This window comes from Panulirus ornatus, chromosome 13, assembly GCF_036320965.1.
Source record: "Panulirus ornatus isolate Po-2019 chromosome 13, ASM3632096v1, whole genome shotgun sequence".
In the NCBI taxonomy this organism is placed as follows: Eukaryota; Metazoa; Arthropoda; class Malacostraca; order Decapoda; family Palinuridae; genus Panulirus; species Panulirus ornatus.
Genome location: NC_092236.1, coordinates 52,746,125 through 52,759,999, shown reverse-complemented (window position 1 = coordinate 52,759,999; position 13,875 = coordinate 52,746,125). Strand labels below are relative to the sequence as shown.

Sequence of the window (13,875 nt, the reverse complement as noted above, 5' to 3'; positions counted from 1 at the left end):
AAATTAGCTTATGGGTGAGAGCACAGAGAAATGGAATCAGCTGTCGTCAGGCATTGGAGATCACTGAACATCAAAATAACGAACCGTTCATTACCAGTCTGAAAACAGGTCTGCATGTGGTATTTCTTATACCGGAACCTGATTAAGATTGTGAATTTTATATTATAAGAAAAGACGACATCTGAAACGTGTAGCTAAATAAATTGATGGCAATATGAGTTTTGTTTGTAAGCAAAAGTGGTACCATCCTGATATCATTGTTATCAAATGAAAGACCTGTCAATCCAATGTAGAGACTCTTCTGGTCTAATATAAACTGTATTGTTATCACAGAGAGGTACCATGTGTTGTGATTCTTATTGTATTTTTACCACCTGGTCCAGACCCTGCTTCTCAGCAGTGTATTGAAAATCTTATTTCTGAGGAAAACAAGTAAGTGCTTATGTGACTTTGATCAAGAGGAATATAAAGTGCAGGACAATATTTTCATCAGTATGTGACATGTAATGCGAGAGGTGATAGAAAATGAGATTTGTTTTTTCATTGTAAAGAATCCATCCATTCAAATGCTATCAAAAAAGTACCTGCTGTATTATCAGATTATGATCTGGTTTTTCTATGACAATCATATTTGCCAAAATTCCATGGTTAAGAAAACTGTTAGTTTAAGGGATGGTAATTCATTTTTAAAGACAAAAGGTTTTGCTGAATGCTCAGACTAGGATATTATAAATTCCTGTCACTCACAAGATGAGCTTGTTGACTTCATCTCTAAATACATAATGTTTTGTGTAAATGCCAAACATTAATCTGTTACAATTTACCCAGACAATAAACCTTGGGTATAAGGGAACTAAATAAGAAACTAGTTTGGAAGAGAAAGTATGTAGCTTCTTACAGCAGACTAGAACTGAAAGCACTGCAAGATGACCTTGGTTTTAAAATGAAAGTATTCAAAGAAAACTTCAAAAGGAAGTCTAATGAAATTTCTGAAGCACCAGTGCCATAGGAGCTTGGAGAGGACTTTGTACAATAACAGGTTGGGACCCCAAATTTTGTGTTATCATCTCTGAATCAGAATAGTTGCTAAGGCTCTCTACAAATTTTAAGAAAGATTTGTGGTGATGATGCAGAGACAAGTAGATAATCCAAAGGGAAAATTAAAGGTCCTCATTATGAGGACACGTTTGTAATTTGTTAATTTGATGCAAAGAAACATTTAAAAAATCTGAGATCCAGATAATCAGAAGGTCCTGATGATTATTAAAGTTATTAAAGACTTGTAACTATATAGATATCAAAATGACTAATTATATACCATCAATATGGAAAACAGCCACAATATGTAGTCACCTGTGCATTATTACAACTCTGCTGAAGGTTTGAATGATTACTTTCCTGTATTAGTGACATCTGTACTTTTATAGGTCTAGAAAGATTGATTTTAAAGCCTTTAAAGATTGAAGTAAGGTTCACACTTGACGACTTATAGGCGTGGAAAGTCTCCTGAAGATGCAACTTACAGATCTAGAAAGTTTATGGAAGATGATGTGTTGACTATAATGAATTCTGTATTTGAGCAATTAGAGTGTAATGGGACTTGTGGTAGAGCATTTTTTATTAATTTCTAGCTCAGATTTTAGCTCAGCTAAGCCTACCATATTATTTGACGAACTGATAAACTTGTTGTCTTCACTGGTAATTTATTTTTGAGTTGAAGTTTGGAATATACACATTTTCATCTATTACTACTATTTATGCAGATTCTTGTAATGTTTGTATTTTGTCAGCATTTTTATTCATACAGTATACTTTTCATCTGAGTGCCTTTTTTTTTTTCAGTTGTGGTAAAGTTGTAAAAAGTTTTGATGAACTGTACTTATTGGTTTAGTTCAAGGTAATGACACTAGCAGTCATTAATTGCAAATTTTTAATCTATTGTAGTGTAATGAATATTCAAATTAATCTTTCTCTGAATATGAAAAAAATAAAAGAGCTGATATTTGACTTTGAAAAGAACCATCACAGGAATGAACAGCTGACAGTTGATCGTGATGTGGCTGAAGTGTGTGCTAGCTCTAAGTATGTAGGTGTTATGGTAGACAAAATCATAACTGGTCAGATCACTAAAGACATTGTCAGCATATGCTGGTGTAGGCTGTATCTTTTACATGGTTTGAGATCTCTTAATGTAAATAGCACCATATTGTAACCAGGTTGTACATTTCTTTCATAGTGTTATCAGTTGCAGTTTCATTGTTTGGTGGAATTCTGCAAATAGAACCAATTTTTTTTTATCAACAGAGTTTATAGACAAGCTACAGAAGCAATAAGTTTATTTCATGAGAAACTGAAGATTAGTGGTGGTGTAATTTGCCCAAACTTTATACGTAAAAAAGTAAATACAATGACTTAACACCACGGCTACCTGTATGTTAAATGGCTACAATAAGTTCATGAGATTTGGAAAAAGGCTGAGAGCTATTCCTTGCTGAACCCTCAAAAATTGGAGTTTATACTAAGGCTGAGAGCTATTTCTTGTAGAACCCTCAATAACAGGAGTTTATACTAAGGCTGAGAGCCATTCCTTGCAGAACCCTCGAAAACAGAAGGAATTTGTACTAGTCTCAGTCCATTTATGAAATGGTTCTTTATGATAAATACAGGATGTGAGGTTTTTATACAGGTTTAGCAGAAAGCACAAGAGTGTGTAGAGCTGTACAGTCAGAGGACAAAGAGAGTATGCTAAAAGATTTAGATAAGATGTTTAGTATTATCCCTTTCATGTTTTGCCATGTTGGACTAATATCATTCTTGTGCTGGCTGATGATGCAGGTTGTATCTTGCAAATTTTCACCCACTGTCTAGTTGATTATATAGGTTGTGTCATAAAAAAACTGTAGTTTACGTTTCTTGGCTAACAAAGATTCAGTGTTGCTAAGGCTCCTAGAAACACATAGCTTGACAGTGAGCCAAGTAGGCAGAACCTAAACCGTGCTGTATGTGCACCCCATTCTCTGTGGGTAGAGTGGCATCTCACTTGTACAGTGTTTTTTGTTTTGCTTTTGGTATGAGGTAAGAGAATGCTTTTTCTTTTTGTTGTATAGTAAATGTCTAAACTGTTGCATACATAAACAGAGTAATTTCATAGTACTGCTGGAAATACATACTAAAAGAAATTGTAGTATGTGTAGATGATAAGGATTTACGTAGCAGTTGTAGAGAATAAGTCTGTTTAAGGAAAAGTGCGTGCAAAAGTATTGATTGACAATGATGAACGTGATTGAATGAAGAATAAGTAGGGAGCATGGGAATTTTAGGAAAGTTAGGGGGTGTGCAGATCAGAGTTTTGCCTTGAGAATGACTGTGGAAAAGTACCTAGTGAAAGGTATGAAGCTGTATGCAGGTTTTATAGTTTAGGAGAAAGCAAATGTCAGACTTAAGTGGACTGTCTTATGGGATGTGTTAAGGATGTATGGTTAGGGGGACAGTTGTTGGATGGTGTGAAAGCCTTCTATCGAGGAGCAAATGCATGTGTAAGAGTGGATGGAGAGTTGAGCAAAAGTTTTGGTGCACATATGGATGTGAAGCAGGTCTGTGTTATATCACCATGGCATTTTAATATATATGTAGTTAAGATGGTTAAAAGCTATACCTGGGAGAAGTATTGCATAGATGGAGTGTAGTAGCTAGTGATAGGCCTGTTTACAGATGACATTGTGTTGTTTGCTGAGATTGAAAAGAGTTGCAGAAGGCTGTACGGGTGTTTTATGATGTGTGTAAGCATAGGCAATTGAAGGTAAATGCAAGTAAAAGTATAGCAATTGTGTTTTAATGGAAACAGAGTGAAAGTATAGATTTTTCAAAACCCTATGGAGTGAAAGAAGTGTATTGAAGTGTGTATTGGTATTTTGGGGGGAGAAAGACTGGAAGAGGTGAGAGAATTTAGGTATTTTGGAGCTATCTTAGATAAGTTTGGTTAAATGGAAGGAGAAATAAGGCTTGAAGCAGTACAGGGTAGAAGAGTCTCTGGGTACCTTATTAGAATAATGAAGGGTAGAGGTTTAAGTGTAGGGATGAAGAAAGGATAAAGGGACAACATAGTTCTCTCAACCCTTACCCATGTAGCCAAAACATGGACCTGGAATGAGTCATAGGGTTCAAGAATCTAGGGTGTGGAAATGAGTCATTTGCGAGGAGCATTTGGTATGACTAGATGGAATAAAGAAAGAAATGAGGGGGTGTATGAGAGATCTGGAATGGCAGGGAATGGAAAGGAAATCAATTGTAGAGCAGGAGTGTATTAATTGTAATACTTCGAGGAGGTTTGGACATGTGGAAAAAATGCAAGATGGGGAGTTTAAAAGGAGAATGTATGAAACTACAACTGAAAAGGTTGGTGTGAGAGGAAGACCACCTGTGACATGAGGAAATAGATTGGAAGAGTATTGGAGGGCGAGAAGTAGTGGAAGAATGTGTAGGATGGTGTAAGCAAGGAAGGCGTATAAGGACAGTGGAGATTTTTTTATTGTAGCCACCCCCATGATGGGAGTTCCTGAAGGGAACAGTTATCAGATATATAGATAGTTACATAAACTTAGTTTGATTTTCAGTTACTGGTAGAAAAGCATATAGTCTGATTTTCAGTTACTGGTAGAAAAGCATATAATTTCATGGGTTCATAAATTCAGGGATGTATAAAAACTATTTTGCAAGATACATATTCACATAAATGTTGCAAGAAAAAGCATTTAACACTGAACCAGGTCAACATAATGGTAATACAGTAATATAACACCATATTTTCTGTTGGTAAGCAACCACAGACCAAGGAAGTATATTACCAGCACTACCCTCTTTGGTATTGGGAAGGTTAGCATAGTGAGCCAGCACTTCATTGTCTATCAAGTGGCTCTCTTCTGATCCAGGTAGCTGTTTTTTCTTTCTGCCTTGCCCAAGTGTGGAGCGTAGGGATTCTGTCCACAAGTGTACCTCTTTTTCATTTTGGAAACTCTTGTTACAAACAAAATTGCACATCAAAGTCAAGCCTTGATTGAAATATAAAGAGGTTAATGAAAGGGGGAAAAAAAGATGAGGAAAGGATTTGCGAATTTTGGAAGTGAGAAAAATGTCTTCTGAAAAAAGCCAGTCTTAGTTATTGGAAAAGACATGAGAAGGTTTAAAGTTCCGAAACATTGAGGTCTAGGGAAAGAAACAGTTATGAAAATGGCCCATCCTTGAGTTGACAACAGCCATGTAGTAATCATTTGAAGCAGTAGTATGCTGAGTTACGTGGTCAATCTAATGGTGGTGGCACACAAGCAACTAGCTCTCTGGAGCTAAAACCAAAGTAGTACTTTTATAAGAAGAAAAGCGAACTAACATTGTCGCGCATGGCAAGTGGGGTCAAGTTTTGGGGTTAACATGGGAGATTTGATAAATTTGACTGCTTTCAAATGAACTTCATCAAGTATGGACGCAGAGCTAGAACCACTCCAGATGTGAGAGTGCTACTCCATACAAGATGGATAAATCCTTTGTATAAGTGAAACAACTGTTTCTAAGAAAATATATTTCAATATCTATACAGGAAGATCCAGTTTCTTGGAGGCAGACTTAGCTATTTCTGCAATGTTAGGTTTCAATACAGTGTGGATGCTACCATAATTCCAAGAATGTTCTTTGAGTCAAAAGGTAGAATTACAGACCTGTCAGTGGAGAGATGAAAGTTATGAGGAATTTTTAGTAGAGAAATAGGTGTCCCTTTTTCGAAAGACCTTATGAATGTAGTTCTTTGCTCCTTTAAAGATATATGAAACTATATGAGGCAGGACGAATTTTGCCATCCTCTTCCCGTAGAAATTGTTGTAAGGAAATCTGTGAAACAGTCATATTATTCAATTACATGTGATACTGTTAATGCTTTTATGTATATATATACCTTGCACACATGCGGGGGAGGGGGCTGGTATTTCATTATGTGGTGGGGTGGCAACGGGAATGAATAAGTGCAGACAGTATGAATTATGTACATGTGTATATATGTATATGTCTGTGTGTGTATATATATATGTATATGTTGAGATGTATAGGTATGTATATGTATGTATATACACATGTACATATTCATACATGCTGCCTTCATCCATTCCCGCCACCACCCCACCACACATGAAATGGCACCCCCTTCCCCCTGCATGCATGTGAGGTAGTGCTAGGAAAAGACAACAAAAGCCACTTTTGTAGGTCTGCATTCTGACCCTCATAATTTCTTACTAGGGTTATGCGAAGTGGTGGTACAGGTGGAACCAGCAGCGGCATCAGTGGTGGAGTTTCCTTGTTTGGCTGATACAGACTCCCCACCACATATCCATGAAGACCCACCTCCTCACTCTCTTGACATTGTATCAGGTGTGTAGTTATGACTTACAGTTGTCTCTTCCATTATGATGTGCGGCATTAGCAAAACAAACCATATACATCTGTCACTTTCCATTAATGTATAGTTACTTAAATCTTAATCGTGTCCAATTTTTTCATGTACTTTACTTTTCATTTTGCCTTTTCTCTTTTTATTCCCATGTAATTAATCTTACCTGTAGATCTGTTTGGTTGTAGAATAGTTTTTCATGGTTTAGAACTTTAATTTTCACTTTTCATATGATATTAATCTGTCAAGTGAGACCAAAGACTCCATTTACCATCTCTCGCACACAAAATTCCTGTTGTATTTGATCCTGCCAAGGTAATATCTCTTTGAATTTTTGTGCTGTATGGGGATAGAGTTCAGCACTTATGGGGCTACATCTCTTGAATCCTTTTATCTTACAACATTTTGATTTTTGTTTACCATCAGCATTCTCAGTTTCATTATGTAGCTTTTACCGTACATCCACTACTCATAAACTACAGAAGCATTTCTTTACATCTTTTCTAGTTAGTGTCTCACTTAATTTCTTGTTATGGCCTTTCTTGCTGTATGTTTGCGTATGACTTTCCAATGAGCTTCCTCATTATGACTAGGAATGACCTCATGCTTACTTCCTTTTGAAGACACTCATTTTGAAGAATTTCACAGTTGACAACATCCAACTGGCGTAGAAATTTGATGGTTGTGATTAAATCTCCCCATACTCCTCTCTTTTCCATGGTGGGCATATCAGTGGCCTCTTACCATTCACGGCAATGCACTGCCTATGTTTCAGGTGCCATCATTGTTGCAATCCTTTGAACTTTATTTTATAGTTCTTTTTGTTTTTTCAAGGATGACCTAACATGAAAAGCAGATTTTAGTTTAGGTCTAATTTACGCTGAGAGTAACTTCCAGAAGATTTCCTTCTTTGTCTACTTGAATGTACTCTTAATATCTTTCTAGAGGTAGTTTGTACTTGTAACAACTCTTTTGACATATTCCTCTGGCTGCAGGTTACGTACAGTGTTGACCCCAAGTTCCTTTTGTACACACATTCTCTTAGTTATATTTTTATTGAGAGCTTTTTTCATTGTGTCCCATCCTTATTTTGCCACTGCAAATATCTTTGGCCTTGGCAAAACTTGTCATGAAAAAATACTTAAGTGACTTTTTGCATCTGCTTTAATGATAGAAGACTCAACCCATGTTCTGAATCCATTTTTTATAAGAGAGGAGAATGTTCTTCAACTAAATGACATAGAAGCTGAAGACATACTACCAGCAGTAAACAGAATGAAAGTCAATAAAATGGCAGATCCTGATAAGTTTTATCTGAGGACAATGAAAGAGGCAAAAAATGAGATTGTAAAGTTCTTGATTGCTGTATTAAGTCCCATGTGAATGAAAAATTGTCATTGTAATGACGATAATCAAAATAGATAGTAAGTCACTTCCCAGAAATTACTTTCCAATTAGCTTAACGTCAATAGTTGCAAAAATTATGGAAACCATCATTCAAGATACAGTTGTGAACCATTTAGAGACCATCACTAAACAAATGATTCTCAGCATGGATTTTAATAAAATTGCTCATGTCTGACAATTCTGCTTGGTTTCTTGTATGATGTAAGCAACATGGATGATGAAAGTAGAGCAGTTTATTTCATCTTTCTAATAATAAAAAAACATTTGATAAGGTTCAGCATCAAAGTTTGATGGCAAAAATGTAGTCACATGGCATTTATAGGGAAATTTAGAAATTTGGTGATTTGATATATACAGAAAGTTGTGATTAATGGTCAGTCCTTAGAATTGTTAGATGTAACAAGAGGAGTGCTTCAAGGATCAGTCTCGGGACTTGATATGTTTCTTTACATCTTAATTGGTATTGATAATAGGCTGCATTGCAAGATATCAAAGTTTGCTGATGAAACAAAGCTGGGAAGAGAATCTACAAATGTAGGTGAATGTCTGCAGTTTCGAACTGACATAGACAAACTGGACATGGTTTTTAGGTGGAAAATGAATTTTAATAATGATAAGTGCAAAGTTTTACATATTGGGAGCAAAAATGAAATGCTACAGTATGAATTCTTTGCGTTTACTCAGCTTAAACTTCATCAACTTTTTATCAAACCATCTTTAAAGATTGCCGTAGGTCCTTTGAAAGTTGATGCAGTCCTTACCATTTTTAATTTTTCTTATGACCTTAGCTTCATTTTTAAACATAATCAGGTGCAATTTCTCTCCTTGCTGGAGGTAATTTACATAGATCATAAAGAGCTGCATAACACTGGTAATCCCACACCATTTCAGGAAGGTTTCTTTGATATAGGTACCCTGTTTATTTTTACTAAGATGTTCCCTCCATTGCATGATTCTAACCCATATGCCTGCTTAGAAATCCAGCTTCTTTCCTGACCTCCCATATGATATGATGTCAAACACCTTCTAACAGTCCAGGAACACAAAATCTACCCCTCTACCTCCCCTGTCTTTAAGTGAGTTTGCTTTCTTATAGATATAAAATTTGTTACACATGACCTCCTTTCCTTGAATTTGTTGTCTGTCAGGTAGGTAGTTTTCCTGTGCCACTAATCATCAGTTTGCTGTCTGATTATGTTTTTCGTGTTTTTTTTACAGACCACACTTGTTAGAGATACTGGTCTGTAATTCAGATGCATTTTCCCCATCTCCTTTTATAAAGATAAGTACAGCATTTTCTTTCTTCCACTCCCATGGCACCACACCCTCTCTTCTAATGATGTTTTTAAGTAATGTTTTGGGCATCTTGTGAAGTTTTCTGCACACTCCTTGAGCACGTGTAAGGCGCTCCGGGCAAGAACTAGAAAAGTGTCAGAAGTAAAAATGCCAGAAAATGTAGTTAAGGTTTATGTACATTGTGAACATAATTGTTGAACTAATAAAGGTATCTTATTTTTTTTCTTAACCTGTTATCTCTAGATTATAATACTATAAAGGAAAAATTCATTAAACACTTTTTAGTGTAAAAGACATTTATTATAGGAGTATGCATGAAAAAATGTGCATAGAAAATTAGAAATGTATAGTTATTCACATAAATTATAAGGTGATATATTGTAATGTTTGTTTTAATTCTGAGAAAAACTCAAATTATATAAAGATTTATTTAGAAAATTTAAGTATTTGAAAATTAATAAACTAAAACATCATTTTCTGGTAAGGTGGCATGATTAGTGGGAGGGAATGCTGTAATGTGATTGCTTGGTGACAAATGTCTCACAGGCTGTGAGTTGCTAAGAAGCACTGTGTTGAGTTGCATGCTGTGATTGAGTCACCCTCTCTTTTGATGGAGATGTCTTCTTCTTGCCAGAAGTTGATGCCTTCCATTGTACTTAGGTGATGGGGAAAAATTGTACAATACCTTTTGTTTTATTAGCAATATCAGCCATATTGTTTATGCCATGACTAGATGTCACAATATTCTGTTCAAAAGAAGGGTTAACAACATAGCATTGTTTGCTGTTATTGCTCCTCATTCTATCTCAATATAGATGTGTACTTTTTACCCAGAATTGGCACATTCCATTGTTATTAGGCAGCAAGGTGATACTGCACTTCATTTTGTTGGGAAAATCACCAATATTGTGTATACCATAACCAGATGTCTTGGTATTCTATTCAAAAGAGTGAATGTGAATATTGTGAGAAAATAAACAGAATTGTTAGATTTAACAAATAGTGAGCCACAAGGATCAGTCTTGGCACCAGTAATGGTCTTCGTTGAAAGATATAAAATTTTTCAGATGATAATAAGCTGGGATATGTATCTCCAGCTGAAATTAGATATGGGACAGCAAGCTAGAATATGACTTTTGTTGAGCTGCAAAAGGTAATGAAGAAAAAGACTTTGGTGGAATGATCTCTGGTGACCTAAAGTCAAGTAAACAGTGCAACAGAAGCAGAAGTAAGAGCAAACAAAGCTCTTAGATTCATTGGTAGGGCTTTTAGAATTAAGTCTAGGGAAATCATCCTCTTTACAGTTCATTTGTGTTTCTCCATCATGAATACTGTGTTCAGTTTTGGCATCTTACTTGAAAAAATGATGTAGACAGAATGCAGAGAGTACAGCATCGATCTACCAAGATGATTCATCAACTGAGAAACAAATCCAGTGAGATTTGACAAAATGACCTGAATTTGTTAAGAATAGAAAAGAGAATCTTGAGATGATGTAATATATTATGGTATTCAAAATTGTCAAAGGCTTTAATTACCTAATTTTTTTTTTCATTTCACTTATAGTGATGGATAAAAATGTTGTGGTAAATGTTTTACCTTGAATTAGGAAAAGCACTTTTTCTTCAATATGTTTTACCTCATGGAGTGATTTACCACTTAGAGTGGTTGACAGTAGTGCCACAGACATATATGGAATTAGACTTGATAGATTTATCACTTTTGAATCCAAGACTGACATTATTTGCTCCTCTTCAGTTACATGAAGACATCCATTTGCCTTTCTACTCTAACCACACTAATCTGAGTGTCTAACATCTGCTATCAAAAACAGGATCATGAGGACTTAAGTGTTTGTTGCTGTTTGAACTCCTTTGTATTGTGTTGTATTTCAAGAAGGCTTTTCTGACATAAGACTTTTTTTTTCCCTTACACTAAGATATCTTTCTACTCCTCATAGGCATCTCCCCTTTATCCCTGTCTGGTGTTTCAGCCTCTTGATTAGCCCTCTGTGTGGTAGTGTCAAATGCTTTTTAGCACTCCAAATATAATTGGTCCACCCAGCTTTCTTTTTTGTCTGAAACAACTTTATTTTTTCAGAAATATATAAGGTTCATTATATATGATCTGTTTTCCCTGAAACCATATTGTCTCTCCCTTTGGTATTTTCTCCTGTGCAGGTATAGTCATCCATTTGCTCTCATTATCTTTTCTAGCCCCTTGCAGACCACATTTTTCAGGGAGACCACTCTGTAGGTCAATGCTTCTCAGTCTTCTTTCTTGTAGATAGGTATGAGTTTTGCTCTTTTACACTCCCTTGGCATTTTGCCTTTCTACATCGACATATTGATCAGTATTTCACGTGGTTTAACAAGTTTATGTGAATACATCTTCATTACATATGGTGAAATTGCATCAGGACCATGAGCCTTGAATAGGCAAAGACCTTTTAGTACTGTATTTTGTTTTTATGTCTTTTTTGATATCATAATGATTTCTAAGACCATCATCTTGTTCCATCTCACTGATGTTGGGGTTATAATGTCTTCCACTGTTAAAACACTTTTGAGTTTGTCATTCAGATCCTTACATGATTGTCTTCATGACCCTGAATCATTTATCCTGATTAGCTGCTCTTTAATGTACAGTTTCTTGCTGATTGATTTATGGAAGAGTCTTGGATTTTATCCTGCCTTTTTTGTTCACAATATTTTATCCTAAGTTTTTTGTTTTTACTTTCTTATCCTGGTATGTTTTTTCCTTGTTCTCATATGTCTTACAAGTGCTGGCTGTTTGAAGTACCTCCATTTCCTCACCACAGCACATCTCAAAGCTCCTTGGCTTTTTTATATCTTAAATAAATCAGTCCTCCCTCTTTCGTAACTTCTCTCCATATTTTGGGCTAATGCTTCCCATGACTCTTTCATTGTAAATTTAAGTGAACCTTTCACTACAGAGCCCTGGATCTCTTCAAATTGAAATTTTCCATTGTTAGTAATTTAACATCTCTGAGAAATGCATGTTTTGCTGCTTCATTTACTACACCCTATAGTTCCAACATTGTTGTCATTGTATATTTGTTCTGATTCATTAAAATTTTTTGGAAGAATAGATATCAAAGCCACTATTATGTATTGTCTGGTTGGGATATCCTCCATTATTTGTAGAAACTTAAATTATATCTTATTAGGAAGGATAGTCCTCCATATCCTTTGTCCTGTCATTCTCTCCTTGCCAACATACACCCGTTTGATAGAACATGAGATCTAATTTCTATACTCAGCTTTGATATCAACAATAACAAAAGTGTTTTTCCTTATACAATCCTGAAATTTCAGCTCTTCACCATTTACTACTAATCCATCAGCATATGTTACTTTTAGTTGGACATTGCCATCAATGAACGAACCTGACATCTCAGCACTGTTGACATAGCTGCTCTGTCCTATTGCCTCATTTTGATATCTTTTGTCTTCTGCCTTTTGACTGTATTTTTCGTTTTTCTCCCTGTCTTCCCTCATTGTATTACATTTGAAGAGTACAATATATTTTAGTTTCTTGACCTACCCAAGTACTGCTGGCAAGATGACTCCGAATGAAATGCAACCATAACTGGTTTTCCTCTTGCATCTTGATTATAACCTGTCATTTCTTCATTCTTTCATCACAGACATTGCATGAGGTATTTCTACAGCTTCCAGTAATTCTTTAATGAACTTTCCATCATTCTCTCACCTGTCTTCATATGGTATTTTATGTTTTTCTTAGCCAAAGATAATTAGTGATTTATGTGTCTCAGCCTCTTCCTTTACAAATCTTTCTAACTTTGGTACCCCCTACATCTCAGCTGGATCCTTTTGTGATGAATTTTCATCCTCTGTGTTTTTAATTCTAACTGAAATCTTCCTTTTAGCGAAACAAGTACGTATCCTATATGTCTTGCACTTAGATAATTTTTTCATCAACCAGGCTACAAACTGCCTCAGTTCCTTCATCTCTAGTAGGGTAAATTATTCTTTCTAGAGCTTCTCTTAATTTCATGTATATCTTAGTTTGTATGTACTCAGGTCTGTGTACTGCTAAATCAATCTTCATGTCATGTCTGTTAATCAGCCCCCCGAATTGCTCATACTCCACTTCCCTCCCCACTATTTTCAGTAGATTCTGCATGTATTATAGTAATGTCCTCTAGCTGAACAGCCACAAGTAAATTTAGAAAAACCCATCTGATAATTTTTTGCTTTTCAGGAAGTTAACTTTCTTTTCTTTGCAGGCTATATACCTTATGAATCTCATTTGTGTGTATGAATAATTTGCTATTTGTGTTATGGGGAGGGAGTTTACACTGTATGATTATGTATTTGTACTGTAGGGGAAGGAGTTTTACATTCATCAGGCCTCATCTCTTGAACATTCTCTTCTATTATACTACTTTTTAGATTTATATATGATAGCCGCATTAACCATGTCTTCAGTCATTTTATTCCATTCATCAGTGATTTTTATACTATAAAAGTATGTCTTTATATCTTTTTTTTTTTCTTTTAATATTTTGCATAAGTTTATGTCATGTCCTTTGGTGTGAGAGGAAGACCATCTGTTACTTGGAGAAATAGAGTGGAAGAGAACTGGAGGGAGAGAAATGGTGGAAGAATGCATGGAATAGCATATGCAAGGGAGACATGTAAGGACAGGAAAAGTAGAGACTCTTTTGCCATGGCCACCCTCTTGATGGGAGTTCC

The 13,875-nt window shown here is 35.6% G+C and overlaps 1 protein-coding gene across 3 annotated transcripts in view; it reads left to right on the top strand.

The window, feature by feature from the left end:
- The window catches only part of Sin1 (SAPK-interacting protein 1), a 74,218-nt gene that overhangs the window by 4,582 nt on the left and 55,761 nt on the right, over window positions 1–13,875 (top strand). For all 3 annotated transcript variants that reach the window (XM_071668921.1, XM_071668919.1, XM_071668920.1), the window contains exon 2: window positions 6,280–6,411. Coding sequence is in view for 2 of the 3 variants with exons in the window: in XM_071668919.1 (XP_071525020.1) it covers window positions 6,280–6,411 (132 nt within the window). In the remaining variant the exon portion in view is untranslated. The remainder of the gene's footprint in view (window positions 1–6,279; window positions 6,412–13,875) is intronic.